At 49.1% G+C, this 23,754-nt stretch overlaps 1 protein-coding gene across 1 annotated transcript in view; it reads left to right on the forward strand.

Annotated features, from left to right (window-relative positions):
• Window positions 1-1,077: 1,077 nt before the first annotated feature.
• LOC142185531 (complement factor B-like) overlaps window positions 1,078-23,754 on the forward strand; it is a 34,612-nt gene continuing 11,935 nt past the window's right edge. The window contains exons 1-7 of the mRNA XM_075260959.1: window positions 1,078-1,143; window positions 1,948-2,145; window positions 2,547-2,732; window positions 3,717-3,890; window positions 4,068-4,163; window positions 18,275-18,408; window positions 18,814-18,952. Coding sequence (XP_075117060.1) covers window positions 1,110-1,143; window positions 1,948-2,145; window positions 2,547-2,732; window positions 3,717-3,890; window positions 4,068-4,163; window positions 18,275-18,408; window positions 18,814-18,952 — 961 coding nt within the window. The 5' untranslated portion in view covers window positions 1,078-1,109. The remainder of the gene's footprint in view (window positions 1,144-1,947; window positions 2,146-2,546; window positions 2,733-3,716; window positions 3,891-4,067; window positions 4,164-18,274; window positions 18,409-18,813; window positions 18,953-23,754) is intronic.

Consider the following 23,754-nt stretch of genomic DNA (forward strand, 5'->3'; position numbering starts at 1 on the left):
TGAAGAAGGTGGCGGCAGAAAGTAAACTGGGTCGTCAGCAAGAGGGCAACACAGTACAGAGGGAAATGGATCTCAGGGAAGTGGAACGTCAGGCAGGCCGAGTCAGTTACAGGAACGGTAGTGGAGCACAAAGCGAGGTTCAAGGAGCAGAGATCTAGAGGCAAGTCGAGGTTGTTAACAAGAACAGGTAGAGTACGGAATCAGGAGACGACGGCAAGGTCAAAGGTCAAGGAAAAAGGGTCCGAACACAGGTAACAGATCAGGGAAAGCTTACTATCAGGATACGGAGATCAACTGAATAGTCAGCACTGGAGAACCCAGCTTACATAGCACACCAGAGGGTGAGGCAGGGAAAAAGCTCACCCAAATCCAGACATACAGAGATTAACCCCTGCCAGCCCTGACCACCCCCCTAACTATTGTTACCCTTTTGCTCCTCACTGTATATAATAGAGGCAGAAAGTCCAAAGAGGAAAACTCCGGACGGCCTGTGAAAACGCTGCAGAAAAAAATTTGTTTCCACCATTGTCTTCTCTTCAGCTGCAGCTCGCTACGGGGGGGCCTTAAGATGTATTATTGGTCACAAAAGACAGTTCTTAGTCCTGAAAGGAATAGTCATTCATGAGTAAAGAATTGATGTGCTTTAGGCCGCAGACTGTCCGTGCACAAAGTGTCTGCAATGACCCGTCTGAAGGTGGGGATCCCTGTCTGACCTGAAGCTCGACCTCCAGCCTAGCAGGAAAAGGAACGCATTGAAGTCAATGGGAGGTTGTTTATTCCACGTGGATTCTGATGCGGATTCAGCGTCGAAAACCTCTGTGTGAATGGACCATTAGAATGATATTACTATCCCATATGATATCTCCAGTCTGCAAACCTGGAAGATAAACTAGGAGGAACTCCCCCATGTCCGTGCACATACAGAATTAGGTAACTTGGTGACTTCTCTCTGAAAACCTATTGAGAAACTGTTTATTTTAGAACTGACAGGAATCCTCGTGTCCTCTGACCCGGCTACATAGACGGCAACAAATCCCTCAGCACGGCTCAGATCCCGGGAGGAGAGGGGGCAAGAGGACGACGGCCGGGCACGAGAGAGCGGGCACAAGATGTTACCTGTAATACTACTCAGCTACATAACACGTAAGTAACAGGAGAGATCCCAGGAGAAACATTGGATCTTACAGTTGCAGAAGATCTTGATGGAATTTCCTGCCAGGTGACTATATACGGTACGGTGCGTTATATCTGACGGTGCGCTGAAATGGATCCTCGTGTCCACAAGGGAACCTGGACCTGCAGATCTGCATACAATGACATTACATTTCTTTAATCTGGAATCTAGAAAATATCATTCAGCAGGACATGGCAACACAAAAAAATTTAATGTTTGCTAATATTGTATCCATAGCTTGCACTTCAGATGATTTTGTTGAGGGGGGTAATAGATATAACCACAGGGGGTGTGACCACGACAAGGACCAGAGAGTAAGGGGGCCTTCACGGCCGCAAAGTCATCCATGTTATCGGCTGTCCTCTGGATTTAGCTGATTCTTAGTGGCCGCCTGCACAAGGGGGTTCTTGGCTTGATACCGGTCTATACTATACTCCAGAGCTGTATTTATAAATCTGCTGAGGGCTCTTGGAAACTGTCAACAAGTATTTTGTCAGACTCCCTTGGTAATTTATTTTCTAGGATACCATTAGATTATTACCGCACGGTCCCTGGTGTGTCGCATACGCTTCCCAGCAAGCAGGCTATAAACAGGTTTGCAACATGAAGAGCGCAGAACTGTGAATGCAGCTCTGGAGTACAATACAAGCTGTAGCTCAGGCTCCCAATGTGTTATTAATCATATTGGGCAAACAATGTCTCCCTCCATTCTAATTCATTCCTTCCGATGCTTTTGCATGTTTTTTATTACCTCTGCCCCTTTTTGGTTTTAGTGTCCGTTGCTGCCCCTGGATGTGACCCTGATAAAGTAGCCATTACCGGTGGTGAATATCGTCTGACCAATGGGACACATATTGGTAGTAGGGTGGAGTACACCTGTCCTGAAGGAAAGTACCCGCACCCGGCCTACTCACGGGAGTGCCAATCTAATGGGCAATGGAAGAATGAAAAAGTGAGGGCTGAATGTAGAGGTAAGTGACTGCACCCACTGAGCCCTGCCAAGATATATATATACTGTAATCAGGGGCACAGCCATAGGGGGTCACACTAAGACCTTGGTACCTGCCGGGGATCGAAGGCTCCTCTGCCACAGAAGATGACGCCAGTATTATAACTGGTGCATGACAGGTTGGGGGAAAAGATTGTGTTATGGGGTCCTGGAGCTTTAAGCTACTGCCAATAGAGAGTAGAATATATATGACTGTGTCACTGAGCAATATTGGGCTTGCCCCCCAGATGATTCAGGAAAGGTTGACTTCTTCTTAAGATTTGGGTTCCAATACTTGTACCATAACTTGTGCCCACCACTAGTACCGGCGCCCATACTCACCAGATCATTCTCATGTCCTATTTCTTCCCATCCCCCCTCCAGTTGTGCAGTGCCCCAGACCAGTCCAGTTTGAACATGGAGAGTTCTTCTCCCGGAAACCAAGATATTTTGTGGGGGACGTTCTGCAATTTGAGTGCTGGGCAGGATTTCACATGTATGGACCAGAAAACCGCACATGTCAGGCAAATGGAAAATGGAGCGGAGAAGAAACGAAATGCGATAATAATGGTACGAATAATGTCAAATATGTATTAATAATAATGTTATAGATAATAGAAGGGGAAATATATCATAAAGTGATCTAACAATAGATGTATCAGTAATAATATAGTAATAGATGATAAAATGTACAATAAATGCTGGACCTGCAACGCAACCTGCAAAGGAGAAGTCCAGGGTCAGAAGACATGGCATTATCAAAATGGAGCTGAGCTGCAATACCAGACTCAACCATGGATTAGTGTGGCGCTATTTATGGAAACAGCCTGTTTTTATAACCCTGTACTTCACCTTTTGACACGGCCTGTATAACGCTGGACGGCACCAAGGATTATTTTCAGCCTATGGCCACAAATTACAATGGAAATGCCCCAAAACACCAATAACCTTCAGTGTGCTGTATACAAGTGGTTCATAAATGAATACAGAACCACAGATGTGAGTCCCTAAATAAATGCAGCCTCCTTAAAAATACAGACCTCTCAATAAATATGAACCCCAAAATAAACACAAACCTCAGACACCCCCAAAAAATACAGTAACCAAGATCAGACCTCGAAATAGATGCAAACTCCAGACATTAAACTCACACTCTGATTATCTGCAGAGCTCTGCTCACTGTTTTGAGGACCTGCACGGCCATGTGACCTTATCTGTGTAGGTCCTTCTACAGCGACAGAACCTGCCCATATATGGTCGCATCACTGATGCAGGACCTTCAACAGCAATAGGTCCTGCACACATTTGGGTTCATTGCACATCAGTGTCATGTTTTATTTTTTTACACATTTTGTGCAATAGAGTGCTGAAGATACAATGTGCGTTATACTTGTGTCTCTACCATCAATTTTGTTTTGCAAATGTGCAAAATTGCTTTTATTACATCTAGTGTGGTTGTGCTGTGGATGGCGGAAATAAATCTACGTTCTATTCTATGTCTCTTCTACTTGGACACAATAACTTTTCTGCTTTTCCTACATGACCTCCCCACAGTGGGAGACTGTCCAAACCCAGGGATTCCCATCGGGGGTATAAAAGTAGGGACTTCCTACCAGAATGGCGACACAGTGACGTATGAATGCCAGCGAGGGCTGCGGATGTTCGGCTCCAAGGAGAGAACATGTATGAAGAACAAGCACTGGTCCGGAGCAGAACCGTCCTGCAGATGTAAGATCCATCAGATCCCATTCTTAAAGGGGGTATCTAACTTTTAGAAAAGAGTGGCGCTGTTTCTGGGGAAGGAAATAACAGGCGCAGCTTTCTAATTTGCTACGTCCCATCTAGTTGTCATAGTGAGATCCCTGCTGGATGTTATAGGTGACGCTTTCCCTTCTTCCTCCCCAGTCTGGTATACGTATGATACTCCTCCGGAGGTGGCGCAGACTTTCTCTGCCTCCATTTCTGAAATCATTGAATCATCTGATCCAGATAAAGTAGAAGGTAAGAAGAGTCAATGACATGAACCCCACAATGGAGAATACCCAGGTTATAGCGGGGAATGGACACAACACTACAGCCCTATGGCGGGGACTTATACCGCTCTCTGTATTCTGTCTGCTATATTGTAGACATAGGCTGGTAGAGAGGACGATGCAAACAAGCCGAATATTTCACAATGTAACTCCAATGATCCAGGATAAGATCAATAAGCAGAACAAACAGGATCAGTTCCTAAGAAGAGAGAGAGTTACTCATTGGTTTACATTGGTACAATGGCCGCTCTGTACAGAAGGTCATGGCAGGAGGGGATGAGATTTCCTGAGAAGTGCAGGAGTAAGAGGCCGTATCTGGAATACAGAATAATAGGGGGGAGGGGGGGGGGGGGTAATAACTTTACACAGTCCGGAGTGTTTTGGTTCTTGGCGGTGTTACAATCCAAAACATTTGTTTCATCATTTTTTTCTTTTGAAGCAATGGAATTTTTTTCTAACTTTTTTTTATAGAAGTAAAAGACCAAGTGAGCCGAGCTATAATACCAAGCACATTGTATGTCGTCTGGTGCAAAAGTACTAGGCAGGGCAGGGAATAGCCTCAACGTAGGAATGAATTAAACGAAGAAAAAAGTATTGTAAATCCCATCAATAATTGGTGTGACCTTTGACCTTTGGAGGAGCCCTGGAAGTGATGATATGACCCCCACAGATATCGCCCTTATCTCAGCATCACATCCTTCAGTCTGTCTGGGATGACATGAAGAGACAGATGGATTGGATTAAGCAACATCCATAGAAGATCTGGGCTTAGTTTTCCAAGATGGCGGCGCGAACAACCTCCCTGCCCAATTCTGCCAAAAACTGTCTGCAAGTACCGAGAAGAACTGATGGAGGGCAAAGGGCAAAGGTCACACCCAATATTGATAGGATTAATCAACAATCAACAAAAATAAACTATTAACCCTTCTATTTCGGAAAGCAGTCTTACTGTGCAGAATTTTTTTTAACATCTGTTTAAACTTTTGCACAGAACTGTATATATTACTGTTACTTTGGTACATGTGTTAGTATGCATAATAACCGGGTATTATACATAATGACTAGAGATGAGCGAACACTAAAATGTTCGAGGTTCGAAATTCGAATCGAACAGCCGCTCAATGTTCGTGTGTTCGAATGGGTTTCGAACCCCATTATAGTCTATGGGGAACAGATACTCGTTAAGGGGGAAACCCAAATCCGTGTCTGGAGGGTCACCAAGTCCACTATGACACCCCAGGAAATGATGCCAACACCTCTGGAATGACACTGGGACAGCAGGGGAAGCATGTCTGGGGGCATCTAACACACCAAAGACCCTCTATTACCCCAACATCACAGCCTAACAAATACACACTTTACACACTCAATACCACCTCTCTGACAGTAGGAAAACACCTTGAAACATGTGTATTTGGCACTTGCAGTGAGGAGAGCTTGTCACCAGCAGTGAATTTGGCCCTTGTAGTAAGCTGAGGTTGGCACCAACATTTGTTTTGAAAATCAGGGTGGATTGAGCCTCTAACCAGCAGAGTTTGGACCAATTCATGGTGGAGGGAGCCTCTAACCAGCCCAGTTTGGGCAAATTCATGGTGGAGGGAGCCTCTAAAAAACCCAGTTTGGACCAATTCATGGTGGAGGGAGCCTCTAACCAGCCCAGTTTGGGCAAATTCATGGTGGAGGGAGCCTCTAAACAGCCCAGTTTGGGCAAATTCATGGTGGAGGGAGCCTCTAACCAGCCCAGTTTGGGAAAATTCATGGTGGAGGGAGCCTCTAAAAAACCCAGTTTGGACCAATTCATGGTGGAGGGAGCCTCTAACCAGCCCAGTTTGGGCAAATTCATGGTGGAGGGAGCCTCTAAAAAACCCAGTTTGGACCAATTCATGGTGGAGGGAGCCTCTAAACAGCCCAGTTTGGGCAAATTCATGGTGGAGGGAGCCTCTAAACAGCCCAGTTTGGGCAAATTCATGGTGGAGGGAGCCTCTAACCAGCCCAGTTTGGACCAATTAATGGTGGAGGGAGCCTCTAAACAGCCAAGTTTTGGGAAATTCATGGTGGAGGGAGCCTCTAACCAGCCCAGTTTGGACCAATTAATGGTGGAGGGAGCCTCTAAACAGCCAAGTTTTGGGAAATTCATGGTGGAGGGAGCCCCTAAAAACCCCAGTTTGGACCAATTCATGGTGGAGGGAGCCTCTAAACAGCCCAGTTTGGGCAAATTCATGGTGGAGGGAGCCTCTAACCAGCCCAGTTTGGACCAATTAATGGTGGAGGGAGCCCCTAAAAACCCCAGTTTGGACCAATTCATGGTGGAGGGAGCCTCTAAACAGCCCAGTTTGGGCAAATTCATGGTGGAGGGAGCCTCTAACCAGCCCAGTTTGGACCAATTAATGGTGGAGGGAGCCTCTAAACAGCCAAGTTTTGGGAAATTCATGGTGGAGGGAGTCTCTAACCAGCCCAGTTTGGACCAATTCATGGTGGAGGGAGCCTCTAACCAGCCCAGTTTGGGCAAATTCATGGTGGAGGGAGCCTCTAAAAAACCCAGTTTGGACCAATTCATGGTGGAGGGAGCCTCTAAACAGCCCAGTTTGGACCAATTCATGGTGGAGGGAGCCTCTAAACAGCCCAGTTTGGACCAATTAATGGTGGAGGGAGCCTCTAAACAGCCAAGTTTTGGGAAATTCATGGTGGAGGGAGCCTCTAAACAGCCCAGTTTGGGCAAATTCATAGTGGAGGGAGCCTCTAACCAGCCCAGTTTGGACCAATTCATGGTGGAGGGAGCCTCTAAACAGCCAAGTTTTGGGAAATTCATGGTGGAGGGAGCCTCTAAAAAACCCAGTTTGGACCAATTCATGGTGGAGGGAGCCTCTAAACAGCCCAGTTTGGGCAAATTCATGGTGAAGGGAGCCTCTAACCAGCCCAGTTTGGACCAATTAATGGTGGAGGGAGCCTCTAAAAAGCCAAGTTTTGGGAAATTCATGGTGGAGGGAGCCCCTAAAAACCCCAGTTTGGACCAATTCATGGTGGAGGGAGCCTCTAAACAGCCCAGTTTGGGCAAATTCATGGTGGAGGGAGCCTCTAAACAGCCCAGTTTGGGCAAATTCATGGTGGAGGGAGCCTCTAACCAGCCCAGTTTGGGAAAATTCATGGTGGAGGGAGCCTCTAAAAAACCCAGTTTGGACCAATTCATGGTGGAGGGAGCCTCTAACCAGCCCAGTTTGGGCAAATTCATGGTGGAGGGAGCCTCTAAAAAACCCAGTTTGGACCAATTCATGGTGGAGGGAGCCTCTAAACAGCCCAGTTTGGGCAAATTCATGGTGGAGGGAGCCTCTAAACAGCCCAGTTTGGGCAAATTCATGGTGGAGGGAGCCTCTAACCAGCCCAGTTTGGACCAATTAATGGTGGAGGGAGCCTCTAAACAGCCAAGTTTTGGGAAATTCATGGTGGAGGGAGCCTCTAACCAGCCCAGTTTGGACCAATTAATGGTGGAGGGAGCCTCTAAACAGCCAAGTTTTGGGAAATTCATGGTGGAGGGAGCCCCTAAAAACCCCAGTTTGGACCAATTCATGGTGGAGGGAGCCTCTAAACAGCCCAGTTTGGGCAAATTCATGGTGGAGGGAGCCTCTAACCAGCCCAGTTTGGACCAATTAATGGTGGAGGGAGCCCCTAAAAACCCCAGTTTGGACCAATTCATGGTGGAGGGAGCCTCTAAACAGCCCAGTTTGGGCAAATTCATGGTGGAGGGAGCCTCTAACCAGCCCAGTTTGGACCAATTAATGGTGGAGGGAGCCTCTAAACAGCCAAGTTTTGGGAAATTCATGGTGGAGGGAGCCTCTAACCAGCCCAGTTTGGACCAATTCATGGTGGAGGGAGCCTCTAACCAGCCCAGTTTGGGCAAATTCATGGTGGAGGGAGCCTCTAAACAACCCAGTTTGGACCAATTCATGGTGGAGGGAGCCTCTAACCAGCCCAGTTTGGGCAAATTCATGGTGGAGGGAGCCTCTAAACAGCCCAGTTTGGGCAAATTCATGGTGGAGGGAGCCTCTAAACAGCCCAGTTTGGACCAATTCATGGTGGAGGGAGCCTCTAAACAGCCCAGTTTGGACCAATTAATGGTGGAGGGAGCCTCTAAACAGCCAAGTTTTGGGAAATTCATGGTGGAGGGAGCCTCTAAACAGCCCAGTTTGGGCAAATTCATAGTGGAGGGAGCCTCTAACCAGCCCAGTTTGGACCAATTAATGGTGGAGGGAGCCTCTAAACAGCCAAGTTTTGGGAAATTCATGGTGGAGGGAGCCTCTAAAAAACCCAGTTTGGACCAATTCATGGTGGAGGGAGCCTCTAAACAGCCCAGTTTGGGCAAATTCATGGTGGAGGGAGCCTCTAACCAGCCCAGTTTGGACCAATTAATGGTGGAGGGAGCCTCTAAAAAGCCAAGTTTTGGGAAATTCATGGTGGAGGGAGCCCCTAAAAACCCCAGTTTGGACCAATTCATGGTGGAGGGAGCCTCTAAACAGCCCAGTTTGGGCAAATTCATGGTGGAGGGAGCCTCTAAACAGCCAAGTTTTGGGAAATTCATGGTGGAGGGAGCCCCTAAAAACCCCAGTTTGGACCAATTCATGGTGGAGGGAGCCTCTAAACAGCCCAGTTTGGGCAAATTCATGGTGGAGGGAGCCTCTAACCAGCCCAGTTTGGACCAATTAATGGTGGAGGGAGCCTCTAAACAGCCAAGTTTTGGGAAATTCATGGTGGAGGGAGCCTCTAACCAGCCCAGTTTGGACCAATTCATGGTGGAGGGAGGCTCTAACCAGACCAGTTTGGGCAAATTCATGGTGGAGGGAGCCTCTAAAAAACCCAGTTTGGACCAATTCATGGTGGAGGGAGCCTCTAACCAGCCCAGTTTGGGCAAATTCATGGTGGAGGGAGCCTCTAAACAGCCCAGTTTGGACCAATTCATGGTGGAGGAAGCCTCTAAACAGCCCAGTTTGGACCAATTAATGGTGGAGGGAGCCTCTAAACAGCCAAGTTTTGGGAAATTCATGGTGGAGGGAGCCTCTAAACAGCCCAGTTTGGGCAAATTCATGGTGGAGGGAGCCTCTAACCAGCCCAGTTTGGACCAATTAATGGTGGAGGGAGCCTCTAAACAGCCAAGTTTTGGGAAATTCATGGTGGAGGGAGCCTCTAACCAGCCCAGTTTGGACCAATTCATGGTGGAGGGAGCCTCTAAAAAACCCAGTTTGGACCAATTCATGGTGGAGGGAGCCTCTAAACAGCCCAGTTTGGACCAATTAATGGTGGAGGGAGCCTCTAAACAGCCAAGTTTTGGGAAATTCATGGTGGAGGGAGCCCCTAAAAACCCCAGTTTGGACCAATTCATGGTGGAGGGAGCCTCTAAACAGCCCAGTTTGGGCAAATTCATGGTGGAGGGAGCCTCTAACCAGCCCAGTTTGGACCAATTAATGGTGGAGGGAGCCCCTAAAAACCCCAGTTTGGACCAATTCATGGTGGAGGGAGCCTCTAAACAGCCCAGTTTGGGCAAATTCATGGTGGAGGGAGCCTCTAACCAGCCCAGTTTGGACCAATTAATGGTGGAGGGAGCCTCTAAACAGCCAAGTTTTGGGAAATTCATGGTGGAGGGAGCCTCTAACCAGCCCAGTTTGGACCAATTCATGGTGGAGGGAGCCTCTAACCAGCCCAGTTTGGGCAAATTCATGGTGGAGGGAGCCTCTAAACAACCCAGTTTGGACCAATTCATGGTGGAGGGAGCCTCTAACCAGCCCAGTTTGGGCAAATTCATGGTGGAGGGAGCCTCTAAACAGCCCAGTTTGGGCAAATTCATGGTGGAGGGAGCCTCTAAACAGCCCAGTTTGGACCAATTCATGGTGGAGGGAGCCTCTAAACAGCCCAGTTTGGACCAATTAATGGTGGAGGGAGCCTCTAAACAGCCAAGTTTTGGGAAATTCATGGTGGAGGGAGCCTCTAAACAGCCCAGTTTGGGCAAATTCATAGTGGAGGGAGCCTCTAACCAGCCCAGTTTGGACCAATTAATGGTGGAGGGAGCCTCTAAACAGCCAAGTTTTGGGAAATTCATGGTGGAGGGAGCCTCTAAAAAACCCAGTTTGGACCAATTCATGGTGGAGGGAGCCTCTAAACAGCCCAGTTTGGGCAAATTCATGGTGGAGGGAGCCTCTAACCAGCCCAGTTTGGACCAATTAATGGTGGAGGGAGCCTCTAAAAAGCCAAGTTTTGGGAAATTCATGGTGGAGGGAGCCCCTAAAAACCCCAGTTTGGACCAATTCATGGTGGAGGGAGCCTCTAAACAGCCCAGTTTGGGCAAATTCATGGTGGAGGGAGCCTCTAAACAGCCAAGTTTTGGGAAATTCATGGTGGAGGGAGCCCCTAAAAACCCCAGTTTGGACCAATTCATGGTGGAGGGAGCCTCTAAACAGCCCAGTTTGGGCAAATTCATGGTGGAGGGAGCCTCTAACCAGCCCAGTTTGGACCAATTAATGGTGGAGGGAGCCTCTAAACAGCCAAGTTTTGGGAAATTCATGGTGGAGGGAGCCTCTAACCAGCCCAGTTTGGACCAATTCATGGTGGAGGGAGGCTCTAACCAGACCAGTTTGGGCAAATTCATGGTGGAGGGAGCCTCTAAAAAACCCAGTTTGGACCAATTCATGGTGGAGGGAGCCTCTAACCAGCCCAGTTTGGGCAAATTCATGGTGGAGGGAGCCTCTAAACAGCCCAGTTTGGACCAATTCATGGTGGAGGAAGCCTCTAAACAGCCCAGTTTGGACCAATTAATGGTGGAGGGAGCCTCTAAACAGCCAAGTTTTGGGAAATTCATGGTGGAGGGAGCCTCTAAACAGCCCAGTTTGGGCAAATTCATGGTGGAGGGAGCCTCTAACCAGCCCAGTTTGGACCAATTAATGGTGGAGGGAGCCTCTAAACAGCCAAGTTTTGGGAAATTCATGGTGGAGGGAGCCTCTAACCAGCCCAGTTTGGACCAATTCATGGTGGAGGGAGCCTCTAAAAAACCCAGTTTGGACCAATTCATGGTGGAGGGAGCCTCTAAACAGCCCAGTTTGGACCAATTAATGGTGGAGGGAGCCTCTAAACAGCCAAGTTTTGGGAAATTCATGGTGGAGGGAGCCCCTAAAAACCCCAGTTTGGACCAATTCATGGTGGAGGGAGCCTCTAACCAGCCCAGTTTGGGCAAATTCATGGTGGAGGGAGCCTCTAACCAGCCCAGTTTGGACCAATTAATGGTGGAGGGAGCCTCTAAACAGCCAAGTTTTGGGAAATTCATGGTGGAGGGAGCCCCTAAAAACCCCAGTTTGGACCAATTCATGGTGGAGGGAGCCTCTAACCAGCCCAGTTTGGGCAAATTCATGGTGGAGGGAGCCTCTAAACAGCCCAGTTTGGACCAATTAATGGTGGAGGGAGCCTCTAACCAGCCCAGTTTGGACCAATTCATGGTGGAGGGAGCCTCTAACCAGCCCAGTTTGGGCAAATTCATGGTGGAGGGAGCCTCTAAAAAACCCAGTTTGGACCAATTAATGGTGGAGGGAGCCTCTAAACAGCCCAGTTTGGGCAAATTCATGGTGGAGGGAGCCTCTAAACAGCCCAGTTTGGACCAATTCATGGTGGAGGAAGCCTCTAAACAGCCCAGTTTGGACCAATTAATGGTGGAGGGAGCCTCTAAACAGCCAAGTTTTGGGAAATTCATGGTGGAGGGAGCCTCTAAACAGCCCAGTTTGGGCAAATTCATGGTGGAGGGAGCCTCTAACCAGCCCAGTTTGGACCAATTAATGGTGGAGGGAGCCTCTAAACAGCCAAGTTTTGGGAAATTCATGGTGGAGGGAGCCTCTAACCAGCCCAGTTTGGACCAATTCATGGTGGAGGGAGCCTCTAAAAAACCCAGTTTGGACCAATTCATGGTGGAGGGAGCCTCTAAACAGCCCAGTTTGGACCAATTAATGGTGGAGGGAGCCTCTAAACAGCCAAGTTTTGGGAAATTCATGGTGGAGGGAGCCCCTAAAAACCCCAGTTTGGACCAATTCATGGTGGAGGGAGCCTCTAACCAGCCCAGTTTGGTCAAATTCATGGTGGAGGGAGCCTCTAACCAGCCCAGTTTGGACCAATTAATGGTGGAGGGAGCCTCTAAACAGCCAAGTTTTGGGAAATTCATGGTGGAGGGAGCCCCTAAAAAACCGAGTTTGGACCAATTCATGGTGGAGGGAGCCTCTAACCAGCCCAGTTTGGGCAAATTCATGGTGGAGGGAGCCTCTAAACAGCCCAGTTTGGACCAATTAATGGTGGAGGGAGCCTCTAACCAGCCCAGTTTGGACCAATTCATGGTGGAGGGAGCCTCTAACCAGCCCAGTTTGGGCAAATTCATGGTGGAGGGAGCCTCTAAAAAACCCAGTTTGGACCAATTCATGGTGGAGGGAGCCTCTAACCAGCCCAGTTTGGGCAAATTCATGGTGGAGGGAGCCTCTAAAAAACCCAGTTTGGACCAATTCATGGTGGAGGGAGCCTCTAACCAGCCCAGTTTGGACCAATTAATGGTGGAGGGAGCCTCTAAACAGCCAAGTTTGGACCAATTCATGGTGGAGGGAGCCTCTAACCAGCCCAGTTTGGGCAAATTCATGGTGGAGGGAGCCTCTAAACAGCCCAGTTTGGACCAATTAATGGTGGAGGGAGCCTCTAACCAGCCCAGTTTGGACCAATTCATGGTGGAGGGAGCCTCTAACCAGCCCAGTTTGGGCAAATTCATGGTGGAGGGAGCCTCTAAAAAACCCAGTTTGGACCAATTCATGGTGGAGGGAGCCTCTAAAAAACCCAGTTTGGACCAATTCATGGTGGAGGGAGCCTCTAACCAGCCCAGTTTGGACCAATTAATGGTGGAGGGAGCCTCTAAACAGCCAAGTTTGGACCAATTCATGGTGGAGGGAGCCTCTAAAAAAACCAGTTTGGACCAATTCATGGTGGAGGGAGCCTCTAACCAGCCCAGTTTGGACCAATTAATGGTGGAGGGAGCCGCTAAACAGCCCAGTTTGGACCAATTCATGGTGGAGGGAGCCTCTAACCAGCAGAGTTGGTGGAAATCAGGGTGGAGGGAGCCTCTAACCAGCAGAGTTGGGGGAAATCAGGGTGGAGGGAGCCTCTAACCAGCAGAGTTGGGGGAAATCATGTTGGAGGGAGCCTAGTATTAGCAGAATTGTGCAACGCTTATGGTGGATGAGTATGAGGATGCGGAGGAATTGGAGAGGTTGAGTACAGACATGGAGTTTCATGTTGGGGTGCTTTACACAGGTGGGCACAAAAATGAAGGCTCTATCCAGTGGTGGTTCATTTTTATCAAAGTGAGCCGGTCGGCACTCTCAGCTGACAGACGGGTGCGCTTGTCAGTGATGATGCCACCGGCTGCACTGAACACCCTCTCAGATAGGACGCTGGCGGCAGGACAGGACAGCACCTCCAAGGCATATAGGGCAAGTTCAAGCCACAGGTCCAACTTCGACACCCAATACGTGTAGGGCGCAGAGGGGTCGGAGAGGACAGGGCTGTGGTCGGAAAGGTATTCCTGCAACATGCGCCTATACTTCTCACGCCTGGTGACACTAGGACCCTCCGTGGCGGCACTTTGGCGAGGGGGTGCCATCAAGGTGTCCCAGACCTTAGACAGTGTGCCCCTTGTTTGTGTGGACCGGTGAGAACTTGGTTGCCTACTGGAGGAACTGCCCTCCCTGCCGCCAACGTCACATGCTGGAAACATCTCCATCATATTCTGCACCAATTGCCTGTGGCAAGCATTGATGTGATTGGCCCTCCCCTCTACCGGAATAAAAGACGAGATGTTGTTTTTATACCGGGGGTCAAGGATAGCAAAGATCCAGTACTGGTTGTCCTCCATGATTTTGACAATACGCTTGTCGGTTGTAAAGCACCCCAACATGAACTCAGCCATGTCTGCCACAGTGTTAGTTGGCATGACTCCTCTGGCCCCACCGGAAAGTTCAATCTCCATTTCCTCCTCATCCTCCATGTCTACCCATCCGCGCTGCAACAATGGGACGATTCGAAGTTGCCCGGAAGCCTCCTGTATCACCATCACATCATCGGACAACTCTTCTTCCTCCTCCTCCTCCTCCTCCTCCTCCTCCTCCTCCATTAAACGCGATGAAGCGGACAGATGTGTGGACCTACTCTCCAGCTGTGACGGATCGGATGCTATCCCTAACTCCTCTGTGTGATCTGAGTTATCCCTGATGTCAATCAGGGATTCTCTCAGAACACACAAGAGCGGGATTGTAAGGCTCACCATCGCATCCTCAGAGCTCACCCTCCTTGTGGACTCCTCAAAGACCTGTAGGATGTCACAAAGGTCTCTCATCCATGGCCACTCATGGATGTGAAACTGAGGCAGCTGACTTTGTGGCACCCTAGGGTTTTGTAGCTGGTATTCCATCAAAGGTCTCTGCTGCTCAACCACTCTATTCAACATCTGAAACGTTGAGTTCCAGCGTGTGGGGACGTCGCACAAAAGCCGGTGTTGTGGCACATGCAGGCGTTGCTGGAGAGATTTTAAGCTAGCAGCGGCTACTGTCGACTTGCGAAAGTGGGCGCACATGCGCCGCACTTTCACCAGTAGCTCTGGAACATTGGGGTAGCTCTTTAGGAAACGTTGCACCACTAGGTTGAAGACGTGGGCCAGGCATGGAACATGTTGGAGTCCGGCAAGCTCCAGAGCTGCTACCAGGTTCCGGCCGTTATCACAAACGACCATGCCTGGGCCCAGGTGCAGCGGCTCAAACCATATTGCCGTCTCATCGAGGAGGGCATCCCTCACCTCGGAGGCAGTGTGCTGTCTGTCCCCCAAGCTGATCAGCTTCAGCACAGCCTGCTGACGTCTACCAACGCCAGTGCTGCAACGTTTCCAACTCGTAGCTGGGGTCAATCTAACAGCGGAGGAGGAGGCGGTGGCGGAGGAGGAGGCGGTAGAGGAGGAGGAGGAGGGGGGTGTTCTTCTCGTGTCCCTGCCAGGAATGTTAGGCGGGGAGACGAGGTACACCGGGCCAGTTTGGGAAGCAGTCCCAGCCTCAACTACATTCACCCAGTGTGCCGTCAGTGAAATGTAGCGTCCCTGTCCGCATGCACTTGTCCACGCGTCGGTGGTCAAGTGGACTAAGGGCCCGCCTGATGCTGAGTGACACGTGCTGGTGCAAGGCAGGGACGGCACACCGGGAGAAGTAGTGACGGCTAGGGACGGCATAGCGAGGTGCCGCAGTTGCCATCAGGTCCAGGAAGGCGGGAGTTTCAACAAGCCGGAACGCCAACATCTCCTGGGCCAGCAGTTTAGCGATGTTGGCGTTCAAGGCTTGCGCGTGTGGGTGGTTAGCAGTGTATTTCTGCCGCCGCTCCAATGTCTGAGAGATGGTGGGTTGTTGTAAAGAAGCGCCTGATGGTGCCTTTGATGGTGCAGGAGAAGGAGATAAGACAGGAACAGGGGAGGATGAGGGAGAAGTCAACAAAGTGGCGGAGGCAGATGAAGTGGTGTCCTGGCTCGTCCTCTGGAGTGCATCGCCAGCACAGTCAGCAGTGGCAGTGGCAGAGGCAGAGGCAGTGGCAGAGGCAGTGGCAGTGGCGTGAACGGCAGGCGGCCTTTGTCCTGCCGTTGCTGCCTGCCACTGATTCCAGTGCTTGGATTCCAAATGACGGCGCATTGAAGTGGTGGACAGGTTGCTCTTCTCAGAGCCCCTAATCAATTTCGAGAGGCAAATTGTGCAGACAACACTATATCTGTCCTCGGCGCATTCCTTGAAAAAACTCCACACCTTCGAGAAACGTGCCCTCGAGGTGGGAGTTTTTCGGGGCTGGGTACGAACTGGAACATCTTGGGAGATTCCGGGTGTGGCCTGGCTTCGCCTAAGCTGCTGACCTCTGCCTCTGCCTCTAGCTACCCTTTTTGGTGCTGCACCTGCCTCAACATCCACACTACTTTCCCCGCTTGACATCCCCCCTGTCCAGGTCGGGTCAGTGTCCTCATCATCCACCACTTCCTCTTCCAACTCCTGTCTCATCTCCTCCTCCCGCACAATGCGCCGGTCAACTGGATGCCCTGACGGCAACTGCGTCACATCATCGTCGATGAGGGTGGGTTGCTGGTCATCCACCACCAAATCGAACGGAGATGGAGGAGACTCTAGTGTTTGAGCATCTGGACACAGATGCTCCTCTGTTAGGTTCGTGGAATCGTGACGTGGAGAGGCAGGTTGAGGGACAATGAAAGGAGCGGAGAACAGCTCTGGGGAGCAGGGACAGTTTGGGTTATTGTTCTGTAAAGCTTCGGAATTTTGGGAGGAAGGAAGACAAGACTGTTGGGTAATAGGAGGAGAGGAGGCAGAGTCTGACTGGCTGCTGGACAATGTGCTGTAAGCGTTCTCTGACAGCCATTGCAAGACCTGTTCCTGGTTCTCGGGCCTACTAAGGTTTGTACCCTGCAGTTTAGTTAATGTGGCAAGCAACCCTGGCACTGTGGAGTGGCGCAATGCTTGCTGCCCCACAGGAGTAGGCACGGGACGCCCTGTGGCTTCACTGCTACCTTGCTCCCCAGAACCATTCCCCCGACCTCGCCCACGGCCTCGTCCACGTCCCTTTCCGGGAGCCTTGCGCATTTTGAATTCCCAGTTAGAAATTGGCACTATATACCAGTAGTAAAAATTGTGGGTGCACGTAACCCCAATATATTCTTTGAATTACCAGTCAGAAACTGGCACTATATGGCAGTAGCAAGAAATGAGGGTATTTGTATTCCCAATATATTCTTTGAATTCCCAGTCAGACAATGGCACTGTATACCAGTAGTAAAAATTGTGGGTGCACGTAACCCCAATATATTCTTTGAATTACCAGTCAGAAACTGACACTATATGGCAGTAGCAAGAAATGAGGGTATTTGTATTCCCAATATATTCTTTGAATTCCCAGTCAGACAATGGCACTGTATACCAGTAGTAAAAATTGTGGGTGCACGTAACCCCAATATATTCTTTGAATTCCCAGTCAGACACTGGCACTATATGGCAGTAGCAAGAAATGAGGGTATTTGTATTCCCAATATATTCTTTGAATTCCCAGTCAGACAATGGCACTATATGGCAGTAGCAAAAATAGTGGGTGTATATAGCCCCAATTCTATTGCTAGGGGACTTGCAGGGTATTTCTGGGGTGAAGGTGGGGGGGCACTGACAGTGTATTCCATTCAGGATCCTCGGAAAGCTGGGTTGCGGCGATTGAGCCCGTCAGTGCCACGTTACACTGACAAGCTTCTCCCTGGAATTTAGCTCTTACAAGAGCTGTTGGTTGTCTTCTCCTTCCTATCCTAGCCTGTCCCTGCCTACCCAGAATCTAAGCCCTAGCTAACTGGACGGAAACCTCCGTCCTCGGTGAATTGCAAGCTCAGAATGACGCGAACCTGGGCGGTGCTGTTCTTTTAAATTAGAGGTCACATGTTTTCGGCAGCCAATGGGTTTTGCCTACTTTTTTCAACGTCACCGGTGTCGTAGTTCCTGTCCCACCTACCCAGCGCTGTTATTGGAGCAAAAAAGGCGCCAGGGAAGGTGGGAGGGGAATCGAGTAATGGCGCACTTTACCACGCGGTGTTCGATTCGATTCGAACATGCCGAACAGCCTAATATCCGATCGAACATGAGTTCGATAGAACACTGTTCGCTCATCTCTAATAATAACCAATACAGGTAGTTAATGGAGTAATATGTAGTCAATTTATCATTTTAACTGGTTATTTTACATACACCCAAACCCTCTTGGCTGAAGGGATCAATTACAATATTTAGGAAGTACAAACTTGTCATCAGGGCTTGTGAAATAAAAAGACAATGTTCTTCAGGTTTTTTTCCCACTGGTTTGAGATTTTGGCACTCGCACTTTCTCAATTAATGTCAAATATTAGGAGCCCCTACACTGTTTTAGCAAAGGAGCCCTCAACTGCCCCTCATATTAGGTCAGCTATACAGATACTGATATGCCTCCGTACATATTCTCTCTTTTTCTCTCCAGGGTTGACCGATCGTAGAATAAAAGTGAGAACAGACGGTCTCATGAACATCGTCATTGTAATTGATACCTCTAGAAGTGTCGGAAAGAGAAACTTCGAGACCGCAAAGGAGGCCAGCATAGTGTTCATAGAAAAGGTACGGTCAGCATATACAGGGTCGTGGCCTCTGTCCGATGAGGCTCCTCTAGGCTGGGACGGTCTCATGTTGGGTAGGACCTTGTGTGGGACCATCTGCTGAATCCCCCATACGGTTAACATAGAAACCTATATCAAATATATAGCACTGATTTATCAGCATCCAAGATGGTGCTCAGATAGTAATGCCATAAGTTGTAATATAATACACCGCCATACAGTTGTGTAAATCACACTGCGATATATAATGCTGCACAAAAATATATTATGGATAAATTTAAAAAAACAGCATGTTGTGCCCAAACTATATACAATAATACAATATCGCCTCTTATCCTGCCTTCAGTACAAATTCTCATACTGAGTAATGGTCCTAGAGCTCCTCTATATCACTATATCTTTACAGATGGCCAGTTTCGACTTCACCCCTCGCTATGGGGTCATCTCCTATGCTTCATTTGTAAAACCCATAGTGCGGCTCTCGGATGAGGACAGCGTGGATGCTGAGGCGGTCATTCGCAAGATACAGACATTTCAATATTCAGGTAATGTAGTTCATGTCCACTAACCTATCTATCTGCAGGGGTGGGGTGATATGCTGGTTCTGGTGACAGTAACCTATCTATCTGCAGGGCTGGGGTGATATGCTGGTTCTGGTGACAGTAACCTATCTATCTGCAGGGCTGGGGGGATATGCTGGTTCTGGTGACAGTAACCTATCTATCTGCAGGGCTGGGGTGATATGCTGGTACTGGTGACAGTAACCTATCTATCTGCAGGGCTGGGGGGATATGCTGGTTCTGGTGACAGTAACCTATCTATCTGCAGGGCTGGGGTGATATGCTGGTTCTGGTGACAGTAACCTATCTATCTGCAGGGCTGGGGTGATATGCTGGTACTGGTGACAGTAACCTATCTATCTGCAGGGCTGGGGTGATATGCTGGTTCTGGTGACAGTAACCTATCTATCTGCAGGGCTGGGGTGATATGCTGGTTCTGGTGACAGTAACCTATCTATCTGCAGGGCTGGGGTGATATGCTGGTTCTGGTGACACTAACCTATCTATCTGCAGGACTGGGGTGATATGCTGGTTCTGGTGACAGTAACCTATCTATCTGCAGGACTGGAGTGATATGCTGGTTCTGGTGACAGTAACCTATCTATCTGCAGGACTGGAGTGATATGCTGGTTCTGGTGACAGTAACCTATCTATCTGCAGGACTGGGGTGATATGCTGGTTCTGGTGACAGTAACCTATCTATCTGCAGGACTGGGGTGATATACTGAAGTCTGGTGACACTAACCTATCTATCTGCAGGACTGGGGTGATATGCTGGTTCTGGTGACAGTAACCTATCTATCTGCAGGACTGGGGTGATATGCTGGTTCTGGTGACACTAACCTATCTATCTGCAGGGCTGGGGTGATATGCTGGTTCTGGTGACACTAACCTATCTATCTGCAGGACTGGGGTGATATGCTGGTTCTGGTGACAGTAACCTATCTATCTGCAGGACTAGGGTGATATGCTGGTTCTGGTGACAGTAACCTATCTATCTGCAGGACTGGGGTGATATACTGGAGTCTGGTGACACTAACCTATCTATCTGCAGGACTGGGGTGATATGCTGGTTCTGGTGACAGTAACCTATCTATCTGCAGGGCTGGGGGGATATGCTGGTTCTGGTGACAGTAACCTATCTATCTGCAGGGCTGGGGTGATATGCTGGTACTGGTGACAGTAACCTATCTATCTGCAGGGCTGGGGTGATATGCTGGTTCTGGTGACAGTAACCTATCTAGCTGCAGGACTGGGTGATATGCTGGTTCTGGTGATAGTAACCTATCTATCTGCAGGGCTGGGGTGATATGCTGGTACTGGTGACAGTAACCTATCTATCTGCAGGGCTGGGGTGATATGCTGGTTCTGGTGACAGTAACCTATCTATCTGCAGGGCTGGGGTGATATGCTGGTTCTGGTGACAGTAACCTATCTATCTGCAGGGCTGGGGTGATATGCTGGTTCTGGTGACAGTAACCTATCTATCTGCAGGGCTGGGGTGATATGCTGGTTCTGGTGACAGTAACCTATCTATCTGCAGGGCTGGGTGATATGCTGGTTCTGGTGACAGTAACCTATCTATCTGCAGGGCTGGGGTGATATGCTGGTACTGGTGACAGTAACCTATCTATCTGCAGGGCTGGGGTGATATGCTGGTTCTGGTGACAGTAACCTATCTATCTGCAGGGCTGGGGGGATATGCTGGTTCTGGTGACAGTAACCTATCTATCTGCAGGGCTGGGGTGATATGCTGGTTCTGGTGACACTAACCTATCTATCTGCAGGACTGGGGTGATATGCTGGTTCTGGTGACAGTAACCTATCTATCTGCAGGACTGGAGTGATATGCTGGTTCTGGTGACAGTAACCTATCTATCTGCAGGACTGGAGTGATATGCTGGTTCTGGTGACAGTAACCTATCTATCTGCAGGACTGGGGTGATATGCTGGTTCTGGTGACAGTAACCTATCTATCTGCAGGACTGGGGTGATATACTGAAGTCTGGTGACACTAACCTATCTATCTGCAGGACTGGGGTGATATGCTGGTTCTGGTGACAGTAACCTATCTATCTGCAGGACTGGGGTGATATGCTGGTTCTGGTGACACTAACCTATCTATCTGCAGGGCTGGGGTGATATGCTGGTTCTGGTGACACTAACCTATCTATCTGCAGGACTGGGGTGATATGCTGGTTCTGGTGACAGTAACCTATCTATCTGCAGGACTGGGGTGATATGCTGGTTCTGGTGACAGTAACCTATCTATCTGCAGGACTGGGGTGATATACTGGAGTCTGGTGACACTAACCTAGCTATCTGCAGGACTGGGGTGATATGCTGGTTCTGGTGACACTAACCTATCTATCTGCAGGGCTGGGGTGATATGCTGGTTCTGGTGACAGTAACCTATCTATCTGCAGGACTGGGGTGATATGCTGGTTCTGGTGACAGTAACCTATCTATCTGCAGGACTGGGGTGATATGCTGGTTCTGGTGACAGTAACCTATCTAGCTGCAGGACTGGGGTGATATGCTGGTTCTGGTGATAGTAACCTATCTATCTGCAGGGCTGGGGTGATATGCTGGTTCTGGTGATACTAACCTATCTATCTGCAGGGCTGGGGTGATATGCTGGTTCTGGTGATACTAACCTTTCTATCTGCAGGGCTGGGGTGATATGCTGGTTCTGGTGACAGTAACCTATCTATCTGCAGGACTGGGGTGATATGCTGGTTCTGGTGACAGTAACCTATCTATCTGCAGGACTGGGGTGATATGCTGGTTCTGGTGACAGTAACCTATCTATCTGCAGGACTGGGGTGATATGCTGGTTCTGGTGACAGTAACCTATCTATCTGCAGGACTGGGGTGATATGCTGGTTCTGGTGACAGTAACCTATCTATCTGCAGGACTGGGGTGATATGCTGGTTCTGGTGACAGTAACCTATCTATCTGCAGGACTGGGGTGATATGCTGGTTCTGGTGACAGTAACCTATCTATCTGCAGGACTGGGGTGATATGCTGGTTCTGGTGACAGTAACCTATCTATCTGCAGGGCTGGGGTGATATGCTGGTTCTGGTGACAGTAACCTATCTATCTGCAGGACTGGGGTGATATGCTGGAGTCTGGTGACACTAACCTATCTATCTGCAGGGCTGGGGTGATATGCTGGTTCTGGTGACAGTAACCTATCTATCTGCAGGACTGGGGTGATATGCTGGTTCTGGTGACAGTAACCTATTTATCTGCAGGACTGGGGTGATATGCTGGTTCTGGTGACAGTAACCTATCTATCTGCAGGGCTGGGGTGATATGCTGGTTCTGGTGACACTAACCTATCTATCTGCAGGACTGGGGTGATATGCTGGTTCTGGTGACAGTAACCTATTTATCTGCAGGACTGGGGTGATATGCTGGTTCTGGTGACAGTAACCTATCTATCTGCAGGATGGGGTGATATGCTGGGTCTGGTGACACTAACCTATCTATCTGCAGGACTGGGGTGATATGCTGGTTCTGGTGACACTAACCTATCTATCTGCAGGGCTGGGGTGATATGCTGGTTCTAGTGACAGTAACCTATCTATCTGCAGGACTGGGGTGATATGCTGGTTCTGGTGACAGTAACCTATCTATCTGCAGGACTGGGGTGATATGCTGGTTCTGGTGACAGTAACCTATCTAGTTGCAGGACTGGGGTGATATGCTGGTTCTGGTGATAGTAACCTATCTATCTGCAGGGCTGGGGTGATATGCTGGTTCTGGTGACACTAACCTATCTATCTGCAGGACTGGGGTGATATACTGGGTCTGGTGACAGTAACCTATCTATCTGCAGGGCTGGGGTGATATACTGGTTCTGGTGACAGTAACCTATCTATCTGCAGGGCTGGGGTGATATGCTGGTTCTGGTGACAGTAACCTATCTATCTGCAGGGCTGGGGTGATATGCTGGTTCTGGTGACAGTAACCTATCTATCTGCAGGACTGGGGTGATATGCTGGTTCTGGTGACAGTAACCTATCTATCTGCAGGACTGGGGTGATATGCTGGTTCTGGTGACAGTAACCTATCTATCTGCAGGGCTGGGGTGATATGCTAGTTCTGGTGACAGTAACCTATCTATCTGCAGGGCTGGGGTGATATGCTGGGTCTGGTGACAGTAACCTATCTATCTGCAGGGCTGGGGTGATATGCTAGTTCTGGTGACAGTAACCTATCTATCTGCAGGGCTGGGGTGATATGCTGGGTCTGGTGACAGTAACCTATCTATCTGCAGGGTTGGGGTGATAAATTAGTTTCTCCAAAGCCATCCATCTCTCTGTGGGGCTTCATACAGCTGATCAGTGTCGGACCTCTACCAATCTTGAATCAATGATCTATAGGGTATCAATTACTAAGACTGGAAAACCTGTTTACTGTATGTAGAGGAGACTCTTCTGTCCTCAGCGTGTCTTCTGTGAGATCCAGCATTCTTAATCCTTTTTTTGCCACCACATCTGCCTTTGGGGCACCTTCCGCCTATACATTAAATGAGATTGTCCACTATAGAAAGGACATCTCCAAACAAGTTACCCCTTATTAACAGATCTTGTGTCAACATGGCAGTCCTGTATGAGTGGAGCTGCACACTACCACCCCATTCCTTCTGTACAGGCCTGCCAGAGGTAGCCAACTGGCCCAACAAAGTTTCAGGCTTCTGGTGGGTCCGGGCTCTAACATAATAATGGTGCAGCCGAAGACACAAAAATTTGAAGTGTAGTATGGTCTATTACCTA

This window comes from Leptodactylus fuscus, chromosome 11 (genome assembly GCF_031893055.1).
Source record: "Leptodactylus fuscus isolate aLepFus1 chromosome 11, aLepFus1.hap2, whole genome shotgun sequence".
NCBI lineage: Eukaryota > Metazoa > Chordata > Amphibia > Anura > Leptodactylidae > Leptodactylus > Leptodactylus fuscus.